General features: G+C 40.5%; 1 protein-coding gene and 1 non-coding gene across 2 annotated transcripts; one reads left to right on the top strand and one right to left on the bottom strand.

Moving 5' to 3' along the window:
* Positions 1 to 1068: 1068 nt before the first annotated feature.
* Positions 1069 to 4094, bottom strand: LOC141640139 (uncharacterized). Its single transcript, XM_074449030.1, has 5 exons — positions 4038 to 4094; positions 3335 to 3509; positions 2685 to 2873; positions 2333 to 2599; positions 1069 to 1079 (listed from the first exon to the last, which is right to left on the bottom strand). The coding sequence occupies exons 1-5, from the start codon at positions 4092 to 4094 to the stop codon at positions 1069 to 1071; spliced, it is 699 nt and encodes a 232-aa protein (XP_074305131.1).
* An 11167-nt stretch (positions 4095 to 15261) lies between these two features.
* LOC141640207 (small nucleolar RNA R71) lies at positions 15262 to 15368 on the top strand. Its single transcript, XR_012542897.1, has one exon. It is a non-coding gene; the product is annotated as a small nucleolar RNA R71 (small nucleolar RNA).
* The last annotated feature ends 246 nt before the right edge of the window (positions 15369 to 15614 follow it).

Here is a 15614-nt window from a genome sequence, read left to right as displayed (position 1 = left end):
CTTTGATATATTTTCATCTGTCCATTCATTAATTCGTCATCATTCATCATGTTTAGACTAGTTAATTGATTTCAACAGAGGACTCATTCATTAACATCGCTCCTTCTCGTAATTAATCCGTTTGCATCCGTCTTATTCATGTTCTCTTGTTTTTATGACTAATTCACATGTTAAATAACCTATTAATCACTTTCATCCGAGTAATTATATATAATCAATCCTTTAAATCACCAATCGACATTAACGATTTGTGCGTTCGGCTTCACGACGAGAACTCACCCTTGGAACAGACGCAAAGAATCGCTGCTGCGCCTCTTCCAAAGGGCGATCTCTTTGCGCTTTGTTCGAGATGAGTTGTCTCGAACTCTTTTTCGCCTTGACCTAGTTTATTTAGTCTACGTATTAACTAACTATTATCCGTATTATCACTTCTGTTCTGTTCGTACTTCCTTCTTTTATTCTTTTATCAAATTATCCGTTTTAAAGGTATTTTCGACATAAATCGCCTAATCCGTTGTAATTATTGTAATTTATAATTATTGTATTTCTTTTATTGTTTGTATGCCTTCACATGTAAATCAACATTAAATCCTACTTTGACCCAATTGTATGTTAAATTAATTGTCAATCGACTTAGTCTAATTCTTCACATGCTAGGATTAATCTAATGGATGTTGCATTGCATGCATATAGCCGACGATATATCAAGTACGAATAACTTCCCTAATCATTAGTAGAGGCCGCTATCGAGGCGGGCGGGATTAGGTGTACGATCAAAAGAGCTTCCTAATACGTACCCTCACCCCTTACTCCAGATCTCCGTGAGCACCCGTGTTCATTGGCATCCACGAGAGTCATTCTAGACATAGAATGCTAAGGGTAACGATTGCTTAGTGTTCATGTCACTACTTTGTGTCTTGACATGACACGAGGTATTCGAACGGTTCCAATTTCCCATAAAAATTGGTGGCGACTCCTTACAAAATGCAAACGCTTGTTCCCCGTTTCTCACCAAGCGCCCCCGTGGGCGGCCCGCTGTCCACAGGGGCTACCCCCACCAACATTTAACTAATACCCAACTGATATCCAAAATTCAGTTGCAAAACAGGCCTTATAATACTGAGCTCAACATAACATACAAACCTGGAAAATCTGTTCTGGATCAGATGACATAAATGGGTCATAAGCCCTCCAGGACAGGCAAGGGACATAAGCCCTCCAGGCAGTGCAACAACCCCACCCATAACACATTAAAGCGCCAGATCCAAGATAAAAGCGGCTCGATCGGTCGAATAATCGGCGAGATCCGATGAGACAGTCAACATCACCTTTTCAAAACACAAGAAGAAAATTTGACCAAATATTTATTCATCCAAAATAAATGGCCTTACCACACACCTAAAAAACATCCATTCCAGGGACATCTCCCCTGGATGGGTCAAAAAAAAAAATGTTTCTAAATATTCATTCCAGGGACATTCCCCCTGGATAGACCAAAACCTAAAAGAAAAACAAAACTAAGCTATCTTTGAGCCAGTGACCGACTCACAACCATCCGCCATTTCCTGATCACCAGACTTTGCCTTGGAAGGAGGAGAATCCACCTCTTCTTCTTGACCCATACTGGCCAAATAAGGATACTGAGCGTCCAAAGCTATCTCATCCCGATCCGGATTCCAATTAGCCCGGTCAGATTCTGGATCCCTCATAGCATCAACCCGGCCTTTCCCGAAGAAGTATTGGGCAGCATCAGCCAACCTCGCCTCCACCAATTCCTTTTCAGCAGCAAGCTCCTCATTCTTTCTCAACTGATCCTGCATTGCCTGCTTCTCAGCCTCCAACTCCTGCCTGACAGCCTTCTCAGCATTTTTCGCAGCCACCTCACAAACTATAGCAGCCCTGGTTGACTCCCTAGCTGTCCCCAACTGAGATTGAAGTACTACTTCATTACCCCTGGATGTGTGCAGGTCACGATTAAGTTTATCCAGTTTTTCCTCCAAACTAGAAACCCTGGCCTGGGCGTCCCTAAGCTGACAAGCAGTAGCCAACCCGGCATCCAATCCCTACATATATACAAAATCAATCAGCCAAATACAAGGCAAAACAAAAAGCACATGAACAATTAAAAATATCCCTTTACAACTAACCTCCCTAGCCTGGGAAGCAAGTTCAGCAGCCCTTGTTACAAGAGAAGTCAGAATAGAAACCACTCTGGTAGACGACTCAAGGGTACTAGCAGACAATAGCTGGTCGCTCATCTTTGCAGAAAACTCATCTATCCGTGCCCGGGCATCATCCATGTCATCAATCCTAGCAGGCACTTCCCTTATACTCCTGATTGGCTGAGCCGGGATAGGTTGTTTCTCTCCTTCCTCTTCTTCCAGGATAACATCTTCCCTCTTTCTTTTTTGAGCCTGGACGATCTCCGGTGACATTACCCTGGGTGGATCTTGAGGAGGCTGAACATCAGAAACCAGGATATCAAGCGTTTTGTCACTCCCACTAGCCTCCTGGCTCTTGGACTGTTCAGCAATCCTAGCCACCCCAGCCTTCAAATCCTTTGCAGAAAAGCTGGCCAGCCTAGCAGAAGACCTAAATACTGAATATATAAAAAATATACGTGAGTATCAAACAAAGAACGACAGGAAGATAACGGCCAACATAAAAGCATACAGAAGACGTACAGGAAAGAGCAGTAGAACTAGGCTTGCCTTTGGGTACTCTGACCCCAGTCAGCTTGGTCTTCATATACCGGGGCAACAACTCCCTGCCCAAACTAGCTGGCCAGGTCCTCTCCTCCTCAGGAATAGCAAGGAAAGCCTCTATCCTGGAAACAGCCTCCTCATCAAGAGGATCACAACTCCAATCAGGAGCTGCAAAAACCGTCAAAATTACACAGGTAAGAATCAAAATCCATTAATTTCATGTAATATATATTGCAAAATAAAAAGTACAAGGAACCTACCGCTCTCCAAGGGAGGATATCTCAGATAATCAAAGCCTGATCCCAAAGTCTCAGTCCGGACAAACAGGAAAGTCTTTGCCCAATTTTTATCATCTCCAGAGTCCAGGTTAGTAATTAATGGAGACATTTTCGATTTTATTCTCAAATTAAAGCGACCATCAACAGGATTTTTCATATGATATACTGCCTTGATATCATTAATAGTAATTACAAGATTATGTTTAGCACATAAATTTTCAATAGAATGGACAAGTTTCCAAACCATTGGCATAATCTGAAAAGGAGATACCTCCATAGCACGAATGGTGTCAATCATTAAGGGAGTAAAAGGTAACTTACAGCCTGCTTTGAACGCCCATTCAAAAATACAGAACCAGCCAGGTGATACCCAGTTAGCCCTGACCGGACAAGACTCAGGGATCCATACCTCAGTTGACTCGGGAATTATTTTCTTCTCCCTTAGAATCTTGTCATAGTTTGTTTTTAGTAAGTTTTCCTCAGGGAAAGAAGAATCCAGAGATTGCAGAGCAGTAAAGACAGAATCCTGATACTTGAAAGCCACAGCACGAGCAGGAGGATCAATTTCCCTCACCTCTTCCTCTTGGATGTCGTGGGTTTCAGCTCAAAAGCAAGCGGACAACTTTTTGGGATGCAGGACGTTTTTTGGCTCCCATATCTATTATTGTCAGATTTATTGTGGTAAAGTTAAATTATTTAAAGAGTATAAAGTAGCAGAACAGGATTGCTGAGAAGTAGGGAAGAATTTCAGAAGAAAATTTAGCAAAGAAATTGGAGGAAATTTTGGTGGAGAATAATCTCATCCCAAATACCGTATTTATAGAAGATGAGCAACGGCATGAAAACCCTAGAAATTGCAAAACTCTCAGCATGACATCACCTAGCCGTTACAGTGTCCAACGGTAACTAGGAGTCTAAGAGTCATTGATTAAGTATAATTCTCTTTATTATTTCAACCCGGTAAAAGTTGACATCTCACCCCTGGCCTGATCCAGCACGGGTAAAATGTCAAGGGGCAATTGTTAGGCCCAGATTAGCCTGGCCTGACCATAACCTGGCCTGACCTCACAAGGCTGACTGAAGAAGATGAAGACCGGACAATTCTAGTCATTCGCAATCAAGTGCCTTATCTTACAAGAGAAGCCTGATGGTAAACCGAGTAGCCTTTGTGAGTATTAAACAGGCTAAATTAAGCTGAGGAAGAAGCAAAACGGTTATGTAAAGATATATATTTGTGTCCTATCCTCAAGGAAGACTAAGTCTAAATTATAAAACCATATTGCCCATGAACCTGGACGTGCAAAGAAAGAAGAAGTTAAGGATCAATCAAATAGGAACGAGTCAACCGGAATATGTCCTATAAATCCGGTAACAGCTCCTACAAAAGGGGAGGGCGTTGAAGACCAGTACAACGTTCGTTTTTATGATTATAAATATTGTAAGTCTAGCATTGGCAAAGATATTGATTATTCATTCGTGTGAAATTAGTCTATTACTTATCTTCTCGTCATTTTATTAGCATTCACTTACTTAAACAAAATCCGTATTCAGCTTGTTAAGATAATACAAACAATATTCTTTTCTCCTAAGTCTTTCCTTACTATTCATTTATAACATACCAAATTTATAGAACTAGATACCCTGACTACTCTATAATTAAGCCGGGTCCTTTCAGGAAAATCCTGCTAAAACATATATATATATAGATAGATAGATAGATAGATAGATAGATAGATAGATAGATAGATAGAGAGAGAGAGAGAGAGAGAGAGAGAGAGAGAGAGAGAGAGATGGGGGTGCTTGTAAGTCCACTATATCTTACAAGTCCCTAAGTCCTCATATGGACCATATGATGGTGGAGATGGAAGGTTGACATTACATCTCAATGAAGGGTCATAAATCTCCCTCCCTAATCCTCCATAACTTCTTCCTAATCCTCCATAACTTCTTCCTCATTCTAATCTCCCCTACTCACTTCCTCATTATTCATTCTCTGTCACTTTTCTCATTCCCTCATTCTCTCTCATTTTCCTCCCATCCTCTCAAAAAAAAAACAAACTACAAAAAAAAACCAAACTAAAAAAAAAAAAAAACAAAACAAATCCACATCCTCACCAAACCCTACAGCCACCACGCGCCTCACCACACCACCATGCCTACATCCACGACAACACCAAACCCGACAGCCACCACAAGCCACGAAACCACCACCACCTTTATTCTCCCTCTTGTCTCTGATCTACCCAGAAAACACGGCATGCCAGCCACCAAACCCGACAACAACACGTCGACACCACCGCACAACCCGACAACACCACGCCGACACCCACCACAATATCGCCATCTCACCGCACCAACGACAACCACAAACCCGACACACCACCGTTCTTCTTTCCTTTTCAGTTATTGTTTTTTTTTTTTAATGTTTGGGTGTGTGGTCTTGTAATCGTTCATGTGTGTTGTTTGTGTATTTCAATTATTTTATTTTTGTTTTTGTTTTTAATTTGTAGTTTTTAATTGGTGTTGTTATTGTTATTGTTGTCGGGGTTGTTGTTTTCGTGGTTTGTCTTTTCAGATCCGGTTTTTTACATTTTTTTTTTGTTTTTTTAAATATCGTATTTTCAGATCTAGTATTTTTTTTTCATATCTCGTATGTTGAATATCGTCTTATTTTATATTCTCTCATTATGTGTAGTTGTCGTAGATTTAATATAGTTGTTGTCGTCGATTTTTGATTTTAGTCTTATTATATATTTTTATATAAAAATATGAATTAGTGTAACTTTGTTGGAACTAAAGTTGTACTATTTGGTAATTTTTTTTTGGAAAATATAAAAATATATTAATTTGGTAATTTTTTTTTTTATTTTAAAACTTTGTTGGAACTAAAGTTGTACTATTTACGACTAAAGTTGTACTATTTACGACTAAAGTTATACCATTTAAGATTAAAGTAATACTCTTTAAACATTAAAGTTACATTATTTACTATTTCGGGTGTAGTTCCAGAGCAGATTTGTTACCACGTAAGCTTGTAGAATGATGACTTTGCTTGACTCTTCCTTTCGGCCTCTCCTGAAACAATGAACAAACTGAGGGCACGGCTTGGTACCGAGCGAACTCACTCCGACGCTCAAGTCAGTAAACTTAAAAGGGATTAAGTTGTGTGTTACTTGGCACAAAGTATATTGTAGAGAGATAAGGGAGTTTATACCAGATTAGTATGTTTAATTAATTATTTTCGGATCCTTTCCTCAATGAGGGTTGAGGAGTATTTATAGTCTTTCACCTTTTGTCACGTAGTGGCCAAGTGGCCAAGTGGCTAGCAGGTGGAAAGACTGTTCTACCCTCGGCCGGGGGACCCATGGCAAGCCGGCGGGCCCTGTTGACTCTATGCCGAGGGGTCTTGGATGTGAGTACGCGGATGTGTCTCCCGGCTGGCTGATTGACCAGCCGAGACCCAAGTGATAGGCCGACAGGCTGCGTCGGTTAGGCTGTCCAAGGTGTTGACTTGCTGTGGATATCTTTGACCTTGCTCAATATGTTGACTCGGTCAGCGGGTGCAGAATATGCCCCATCAATTTCCCCCCAGCGTAGTCTATGCCGTGGTATGGACCTTCAATGAGTGTTGAGCGTATTCTGCGCAAGTAAAAATTTCTGCCCCGGCTTCTTCTTCCTCGGCTTAGTTCTGCTTAGGCCGTACCGTATCCCCCCTCCACATGGATGTTTAAAGGGCATCAAATGTGGAAAAGAAAATGGCGCTGGCCGAGACCGAGGTTGTGAGTGCCGTGTGCTTTTGATTGCCCCCAGGCGGTGCTGCCAAGCTTGGTTGAACAGCGGGCCGTTTGGCAAGTAGATACCAAGGTGATCGGAGCCATTTGGTGTTCACAATTAAGCATATGTGGTCGTTGGTCAATGGTCGATACAAAACACAATTTATACTTCACAAACAACTCTACAATTAGTAAAGAGGCAAGTAAAGGTCGGATCCCAAGGGACGGGTATTGAAATGAAGATTCTATTGTAACTAGTGGTGTCTAGGGGTGTCACAAATTGGGTTGATGTAGAAGGTTACTAAACTAAGATAGCAATGAAAATAAACTAACAAGATAAATAAAATAAGGGTGTAAACAATTGATTAAAAGCACTAGGGTGTCATGGGTTTATAGGGGAATCATGGGATATGATCATACAAACATGTTCTCAAATTATAAGCAAGCAATTATTGTTGTGATGGATTGAGTTGGGTTATATCTTACAATCCTAGGAAAGTTTGGGTCCCGGAGCCGAATCTCTTGGATTGTACAACACCTACAAGTCGACTTAATCTTCCCTACTTAACACATGCATGGTCTAACAAGACTCGAGTTGGGTTATGTCTTACAAGTCAAGTTGAAAGGATAGAAGATGATAGTAAATGCAAGGATTCATAGGCTTAGCATTTCATCAAATATAACATGTGCATGTATTAAGATCAAAACAAGCAAGCAAATAAGATATGAAAGCATATTAATTTAAGCATGAATCATTCCCCATGTTGGTTTCCCCTAATCACCCATTAAACCCTAGCTAAGAGACTACTCACTCATTATCATATTGATCATGCTAGAAAGGTTGTCAATCATACTAACATAATGAAACATGATGAATAAATGAAAGTAATTAGCAATAATTAAAAAGGGATTAAGAGATTATACCTACTAATGATTCCAATAACAAAGCAAGAATAATAGAAGTACTTGAATCCTAGATTGAGAGGTTGTCAATCTCCCAATAATAACCCAAATAATCTTCAATTACCCAAAATAAAGTAAGAACAAGAGAGAGATTAAAGAACTAAAACTTGGATTAAAACTTGATTAATATTTGATTACAATATTGAAGAGAGATTTGATTGATATTAACTACACTAATTATTGATAAGAAGAACATGCTCCTCTAATTAGACTAATGGGGTATTTATAGTCAAAATTAGGGAGGATGCATTAGGGTTAACTAAGGGCTAAACTAGTAATTACACTTTTTAAGTTGAGCAAGGAGCCTCCGGGATTATCCGAGAGAAGGGCTTCTCCATTTCGTAGCTTGAAGAACGAAAGCTGTCTTTGTCTTTGTGATCCGTGCGGCCGGGAGTCGGGACGGCCGGATGCAGGATGGACGATCCGAGCGGATCAAGGAACAAGACGCTCGGACTGGGCATGGGGAATCCGAGCGGATTCTGGTGAGGACGCTCGGACTGGCGAGGACGGACGGATTCTCTACAATCCGTTCGGATTGTAGTTCAGCAGCTTTCCTTCTTCTTTTTTCTTCCTTTTCTTCATGAATTCCTTGGGGATTTCCTTGGGGACTCAAGGATCCTTTTCTCAACAATGCTCTTCTACTATGCTATGTACAAAGGCCTTCTAGTCTTGTCTCTCCTTGATGCTTGGTCATTGAATATGATCAATTTAGCCTTGTTTTGCCATGAAAATGCAAGATTCTTACTCCTTTCCTACCAAGGGATCAAAATCTCAAAGAATATGCAAAACAAAGAACTAAAGATAAGAAATGACCCAAATAGGCACTAAAAAGCATGGAAACAATGGTAATTCGGGGGGCTAAATATGCGCCAATTATGGTCGCATCAAATATCCCCAAACCGAACCTTTGCTCGTCCCGAGTAAAGAGGTGACAAAGACTAGGACCAATACTAACCTAACCTAATAATAATAGCCGATATGAGACAATTAGCGGGTCTCACTCCGCCCCTTCAACTCACAACAAGACAACCATGAGGTAGGATGCCTTCTTGCAAGGCAAGGTGGATCTTGCCAAAATGGCGACACATCCAAACATTAAGCACACAAAAACACATAATGGATGCATCTACAAAAAGAATAGCCACTTTCCTCATCTAAGCGGCGGAAATTATCTACAAGGGAAGCAATTCAAGGGTACACAATCCTTCATAGATGCAATTTGTTCAAACTACTAAGCCTAGAAGGATACCAATAAATCACCTCCAAAAGGTGTCAAGCTAGGGTACCTTTGTCCTCAATCGTTAAATGCTTTTGTCAAGAGTAGACTCCCTATGGTGTTAGAAACACTGGAGGATTGCGGAATTCCCCCTCTTGCCTAGACAAGAAGAAGGGTCGTCCCCTCTCTACCATGCACAAAAATGGATACGATGGAAAAAGGGATCAATAAAATTTGAGTTTCATTTGGGAGTTTGCTTTTGTTTTTGTTTTTCCCCCCAATTTCTTGTGGCATTTTGACTTTTTGAGAACACTTTCTTTGCCATTCTTTTTGATTTTTGGCATTTCAATACTTGACAACTTTTTGCATTTCTTTTTGAACATTTTCAAAGTCACCCCAATTAGTAACGAGGGTGCCTTGTATTTGAAGCTTTAGGAGTTCTATTTTTGCTCCTCTTTTCTTTTGATGCATTTTTGGCAAACTTTCTTTCACTTTTCATTTCATTGAACTCAAATTGATTTCTTTTTGTGCCCATTCCCTTTGATGACAAAAATGTATGGTAGAATATGGATGAATGATGGAAGTATGCATGGTTTCAAGGGTCACCTTGGAATAAACGGTAGCCAAGGAGTTATCACACCACAAGGTACTCTTGACTAGGCCTTAAACCATGGGTCAAAGGATACTAGCATGACACATCCTAGGGTGTTTTACAAGTATTCTAACAAGCAAAGTCTTAAGAAGAAAAAGCATCTACTAGGGCCTATATACACTTGTCAAGCTTCCCAAGTAGACGGTTTCGCAAAATTTTTCTAACATGCAACTACATGCCATGATGCAACTAGCATATACACATCCTAATGCATATGATTCTACCAACTAATATGCCATATAAACTAAATGCAATCCTAAGTTCACATTGTTTTACCGCATCAATCAAAATAAAGCCACATAGTCATTAACATAAAGAGGAAAAAGGAGATTGGAAAGATCATACCATGCGGTCTTCAATATCCTCATGTCTCGGATGTGGCGTAGTCAATCAAAGTGAACAAGGATGAACAAACACAATATATACAAGACAATATATACAAAGGAAATGAACTTGTTTTTGGTTTTTCAATTTTTCAAATTTTTATGATTTTTGAAATTTTTCAATTTTTATGGTTTTTGAATAAAAGTTAAGTGTTAGAATTCCCATCCCCACACTAATATGGGCATTGTCCTCAATGGCCAAAATGATGGAAATTATGCAAAGAATGATGCATGATTTCTATACTAAATGCAATTCTACACTAAGCTATACTACATGATGCATGGTTTTTGTTATGACGGAGAGGATAATTTAAATTACCTCCCGTTGCGTATGCATTAACTTCCCCAAACCAAGTAAGACACTATTGCTAATGTCAAAGCATGGGGGAGTTCATGCACATGCTATGCTATGCATGAAACTAGATTGTCATTTTGGATTTTACAAATGGGAACAATAAAGAACACCTCAAAGGAACCGAGGTATGAGTCCTTTGATGTTGCTAGGACTAAACCAACAATGATCAAAATGAAATAAAATACAAAGAGATATAGACAAACCATGGGAGTGTAGGAGTCTCCAAGGCTAGTCTTCCATCATGCTATTATCATCACCATCTTCACCATCTCTTTCTTCATCTCCACTTGCTTCTTCCTCAATATTATCATCAATCTCCTCATCATTTCCAACAACCTCATTGTTTTCCACCACGTCCCTAGATGCACCCGGAAACAAGGCTTCTCTATCCGCCCAACTAGGCAAAGGACAAGATGGATCAAGGAGTCCTTGCCTAGCTAGATGTAGGAGGGGAGGATATTGAGCCAAATAAGCATTCTTCCGATCTTCATAAGCTTGCTTGTGCATGGCTTGCATAAGAAGAGTTACATAGTCTTTCCCAATTTCAACTCCTTGTGGTTTGAACTCTTCATAATCATAGGGGTAAGGTGGTATAACAATGGAAGAGGAGGGAGTTTCATGATCACCCTTTTGTTGTTGAATGATGTACTCGGCTTCTTCGGATAGGGGAAGTAAATAGTTGGTCCGGTGGACACTAAGACGGCAAATCTTTGCGGGTAAAGTGAATGATCGAGCCTCACTTGTAAGCCACCCATACTTGGTATCAAGGGAATTGTGAACAACCCACTTAAACTTGTTAATCAAGGTGGACATATCAATAAGATGGCCACCATCCTTAGCCTTGTACTTGCTATCCTTATTGAAATTAGGATCAAAGTGCTTGGCTAGGACCGTGACAAGGCCGCCATTAACAATTACGGTTTGACCCTTCTTCCCACTATCTACATGGAGCCATCTATCAACCAATAGCCTCAAAGAATTGTAAGGCTTGGTGTGAATTCTTCCAATATTCAAAGTTGATTCAAGGAGAATAAAATCGAGTCCCGTGAAATGATTGGTGTCTTTCCTAGCAATTATGGTATTTCCCACAACTTTGTGCCATATTCTTATGCCCGGATGATGGACCAAAAGAGCACGACAAGCTTTAAAATCTTCAAATTTCTTCCCGGAGATTGCCTCCCAAAGAGGCTCGGGATCATACTTCCCATATTGCTTATAAAATTTATGTTCATCGCTAAGACCCAAAATTTCACCCAATTCCGGAAAGGTAATGCGTCTACTAGTGTTAGCTAGACGAAACTCAATATTTTCCCTATTCTCAACTTTTGTCACTTTTAAAGAACTTAAGAATTCCAAGACAAGGGAGGGGTATGTTACTTCCTTCATATCAAACAATTTCTTTAAACCCATGGCATTGAAAAAGACTCTTGTTTGTTCAAGAACACCCAACTTCTCTAAAGTATCTTGGCATATGAATTTGGTGGATTGAATTTGTTTCATAGCAAACTTGACAAATGTATTTCTATGGGAATCGGAAATGAATGTTACCTCCGGATAATGCAAGAGTTGATTAATTACCGGAGTAGAGTGTGATGCTTCCATAGAAATTTGTTGAGGTGGTTGCACTTCCAAGCTTGGTGTTGATACCACCATTGCCAAAGCCTTCTTCATTTGTAGAGCTTTTTCCCTTTGAGAGAGAGTTGTAGTCTTTGGTGCCTTTGTTGCCTTTGCTTTTGCTTTTGTTGCTCCCTTTGTTCTTGCCATTTGATGAGCTAACCAAGAAAAAGATCAAAAATCTTCAATTTGTAGAATGCCCAAATCGATTTTGAAAGTGAAAGGCTTTGCCTTTATGAGAACAAAAATCAATTCAAAGGTGAAGATTTTGTGCTTGGTTTTGATTGTTAATGAAGATGGAGTGATTGATTTGTTATTTGAAAGATGGTTTGATTTGATTTTGGTGAGTTTTGTTGAGGGTTTTTGTTTTTGAGATGGAGAGGATGAGGGTTTTGATGTTATGGGTAGTGTTTATGAGTGAATGAATGAATGAATGAAGGTGGGGTGGGTATTTAAAGAACTCGACAATATTAGGACGCAGGGACAATCCGTGCGGATTAGGCGCAATCCGCTCGGATTCTTGACTTCAAATTTTCAAAAATCCCGCCTAGAGACGGGCGGATTCGGGGGAATCCGCTCGGATTCTTTTTGGATGAGACGGGCGGATTTCGTGCGGGGACGGACGGATTGTTGTCCAGAGATTTTTCTTTGTTTTTCTTCTGCAAGATTTGCAAGACGGGCGGATTGTTCACAAGACGGACGGATTACGTGAGACGGGCGTCTTTCGAAATCCGCTCGGATTCTTCAACGATCAAGAATTTTGCGTTTTCAGCTCAGCCCAAGACGGGCGGATTCTCGGCGGGGACGCTCGGATCCTCTGCAGACGGGCGGATTCTCGGGAATCCGCTCGGATTGGTCCTTGTGTACACGGATTGATTCCATCCGTGCACCAACGCATTCCCTTATCATTCTTTCTTTCTTTCTTTCAAATCTTGTGTTCTTCATTGCGGGGGCACTACTAAGGCATGAATAGCCTAGGCAATTGCCATCCCCACACTAAGGTAAAGCACTACACATCAATTAAAATCATTAGTCCCTCCCTCACTTCTCTCTTTTCATGACAATTATTTTGATCAAAGTAAAAATAAATCCAAAAATGACAAAAAATGCAATACAAAAATTAAATGTAAGTTAGGGAGTTAGAAATATTTACAAGTGGTGGTTTAGGGAGGACTCCACCAAACTCTCATTCTTGATGAGATGTCAAGGAGGCATGTTCAAGGTGTTGTTGATGTTGCTCAACACCTTGAAGAAGTAATCAAAAGCTTGTTCATTGTTATGGTAGAGGTCCTCAATAGACCGTGGCTCTTGTTGTTGATCATGATCGATGGCATGCCCAATGTAGGGATTAAAGATCCCTTCAAATTCGTCGTCCCAAAGACCACAAACTTCATTGAGTTGATCATTGAAAATCTCTTGCTTGGATGGAGACAACTCTCCCAATTTCTTCTCTTGGCCAATGAGGCCATCTTCTTCTTCCTTGGTTGATTTTGATGAGCTTTGCAAGCTCTTCTTGTCACAATTCACTTGCTCTTTGAATGGAGCATCTTCAACTTTCTTCCTCCATTGGAGTTCCGATTTCTTATTCTCATCTTTCCGGCTATAATGATCAATCATGAAACATGGCTCATGCAAACGAGGAGCTCTCATGGTCTTGTCAAGAATAAAAGTTATGCTTTCATCTCCCACTTCTAGAGTGAGCTCTCCATGTTTCACATCAATCACCGCACCCGCGGTGTGTAGGAAAGGTCTTCCTAAGATGATTGGAATGTTGGAATCTTCCTCCATATCAACAATGACAAAGTCCACCGGGATGAAAAACTTCCCAATTCGCACGGGGACATCTTCCCATATCCCTAGCGGTGTCTTCGTCGATCTATCGGCCATTTGAAGAGTGATATTGGTACATTTAAGCTCTCCCATTCCCAACCTTTTACTTACCGAGTACGGCATGACACTCACACTAGCCCCTAGATCACATAAGGCTTTGTTGATCGTTGTGTCGCCAATGGTACACGGTATTGAGAAGCTTCCCGGATCCTTTAATTTTGGAGGTGAACTCCCTTGAAGTATTGCACTACTCACCTTAGTGAAGGCGATAGTCTCAAGTTTTCGGATTGACTTCTTCTTTGTGAGGATATCTTTCATGTACTTTGCATAGGCCGGAACGTGATTGATTAATTCCGTGAAAGGAATTGAGACTTCTAAGTTCTTCACAATTTCCATGAACTTTCCAAGTTGATCATCAAATTTAGGCTTGGCTTGACGACTTGGAAAAGGAAGTCTAATCACAATGGGCTCCTTTTCTTTGGCTTTGTCTTCATTTTTCTTTGAGCTTTCTTCTTTTGATGATTCCCCTTCTTTGGGACCTTGCACCACAACTTCATTCTCACTAGCTCTCACAACTTCATCCTCAACTTGCTCCTTGATTGCTTCATATCTTGTACCACTTCTCAAGTGAATGGCACTAAACGTTTCATGTCTAGGGGGATTACTTTGAGGTGGTAATTGCCCCTTTTGTCTTTGTGAGCTCGAAGATGCTAGTTGGATCAATTGTGTTTCCAACATCTTGGTGTGAGCTAGAATGTTGTTGATGGTGGTGTCTTTTGCTTGGCTATCTTTTTGCATTTGGGTGAAAAATTCTTGTTGATTCTTTTGCATTTGGAGGACCGCTTTTTGGACATCAAAACTTTGGTCATTGTGGTGATTGTATGGATTTTGATTTTGGTAACCTTGGTTTTGATTGAAAAAGGGTCTTTGATTTTGATTTCTCATGGGTGGTGGAGTGTATGTTGTTTGAGGGTTTTGGACATTTTGGCTTTTGTATGAGAGATTTGGATGGAACTTGGTGTTTTCATTGTAAAAATTTGAATAAGGGGTACCACTTTTGTAAGCTTGGAAAGCATTGACTTGCTCGGTTGTTCCCCTACACTCACTTGAGTCATGACCCAAGGTTCCACAATTCTCACATATCCCGCTTGGAATTGATGAGGATGCCGTCATGGCATTGACATGATGCTTTGATGATTTTGAGCTTTCCTCAAGTCTAGCCATAGCTTGTTCAAACTTCAAGTTGATTGTGTCAATGTGAGCACTAAGTTGAGCACCCAATTGAGTAACGGTGTCCACTTCATACTTTCCTCCTCTAGTAGCCTTGCGAGGCCTACTATATTGCGAATTATGGACCGCCATTTCCTCAATCTTGTTCCATGTTTGATTGTCATCAACTTCGGTGAACATTCCATTTGATCCCATATTGAGAATGTTCCTTGAATCTTCATATAAACCATTCCAAAATTGTTGCACTAAAAACCATTCGCTAAGTCCATGGTGAGGACATGAGCGACAAATACCTTTGAACCGCTCCCAAGCTTCATACAAAGATTCTTCATCCCTTTGCTTAAAACCCGTAATTTGAGCTCTTAGCATATTGGTCTTTTCCGGTGGGTAGAATTTTTTGTAGAAAGCTAGAGCTAGCTTCTTCCAAGAATCTATTCCAAGGGTGGCCTTATCAAGGCCCTTCAACCATTGCTTTGCGGTGCCGATTAACGAAAAAGGAAATAAGACCCATCTTATTTGGTCTTGAGTCACGCCCGTTTGAGAGATAGCTTCACAATAATCACAAAAGGTTTCCATATGAGAATGAGGGTCCTCACTAGGCACTCCCCCGAATTG

Source organism: Silene latifolia, unplaced genomic scaffold, assembly GCF_048544455.1.
Source record: "Silene latifolia isolate original U9 population unplaced genomic scaffold, ASM4854445v1 scaffold_73, whole genome shotgun sequence".
Lineage (NCBI taxonomy): Eukaryota > Viridiplantae > Streptophyta > Magnoliopsida > Caryophyllales > Caryophyllaceae > Silene > Silene latifolia.
This window is presented reverse-complemented; position numbering and strand designations above follow the sequence as displayed.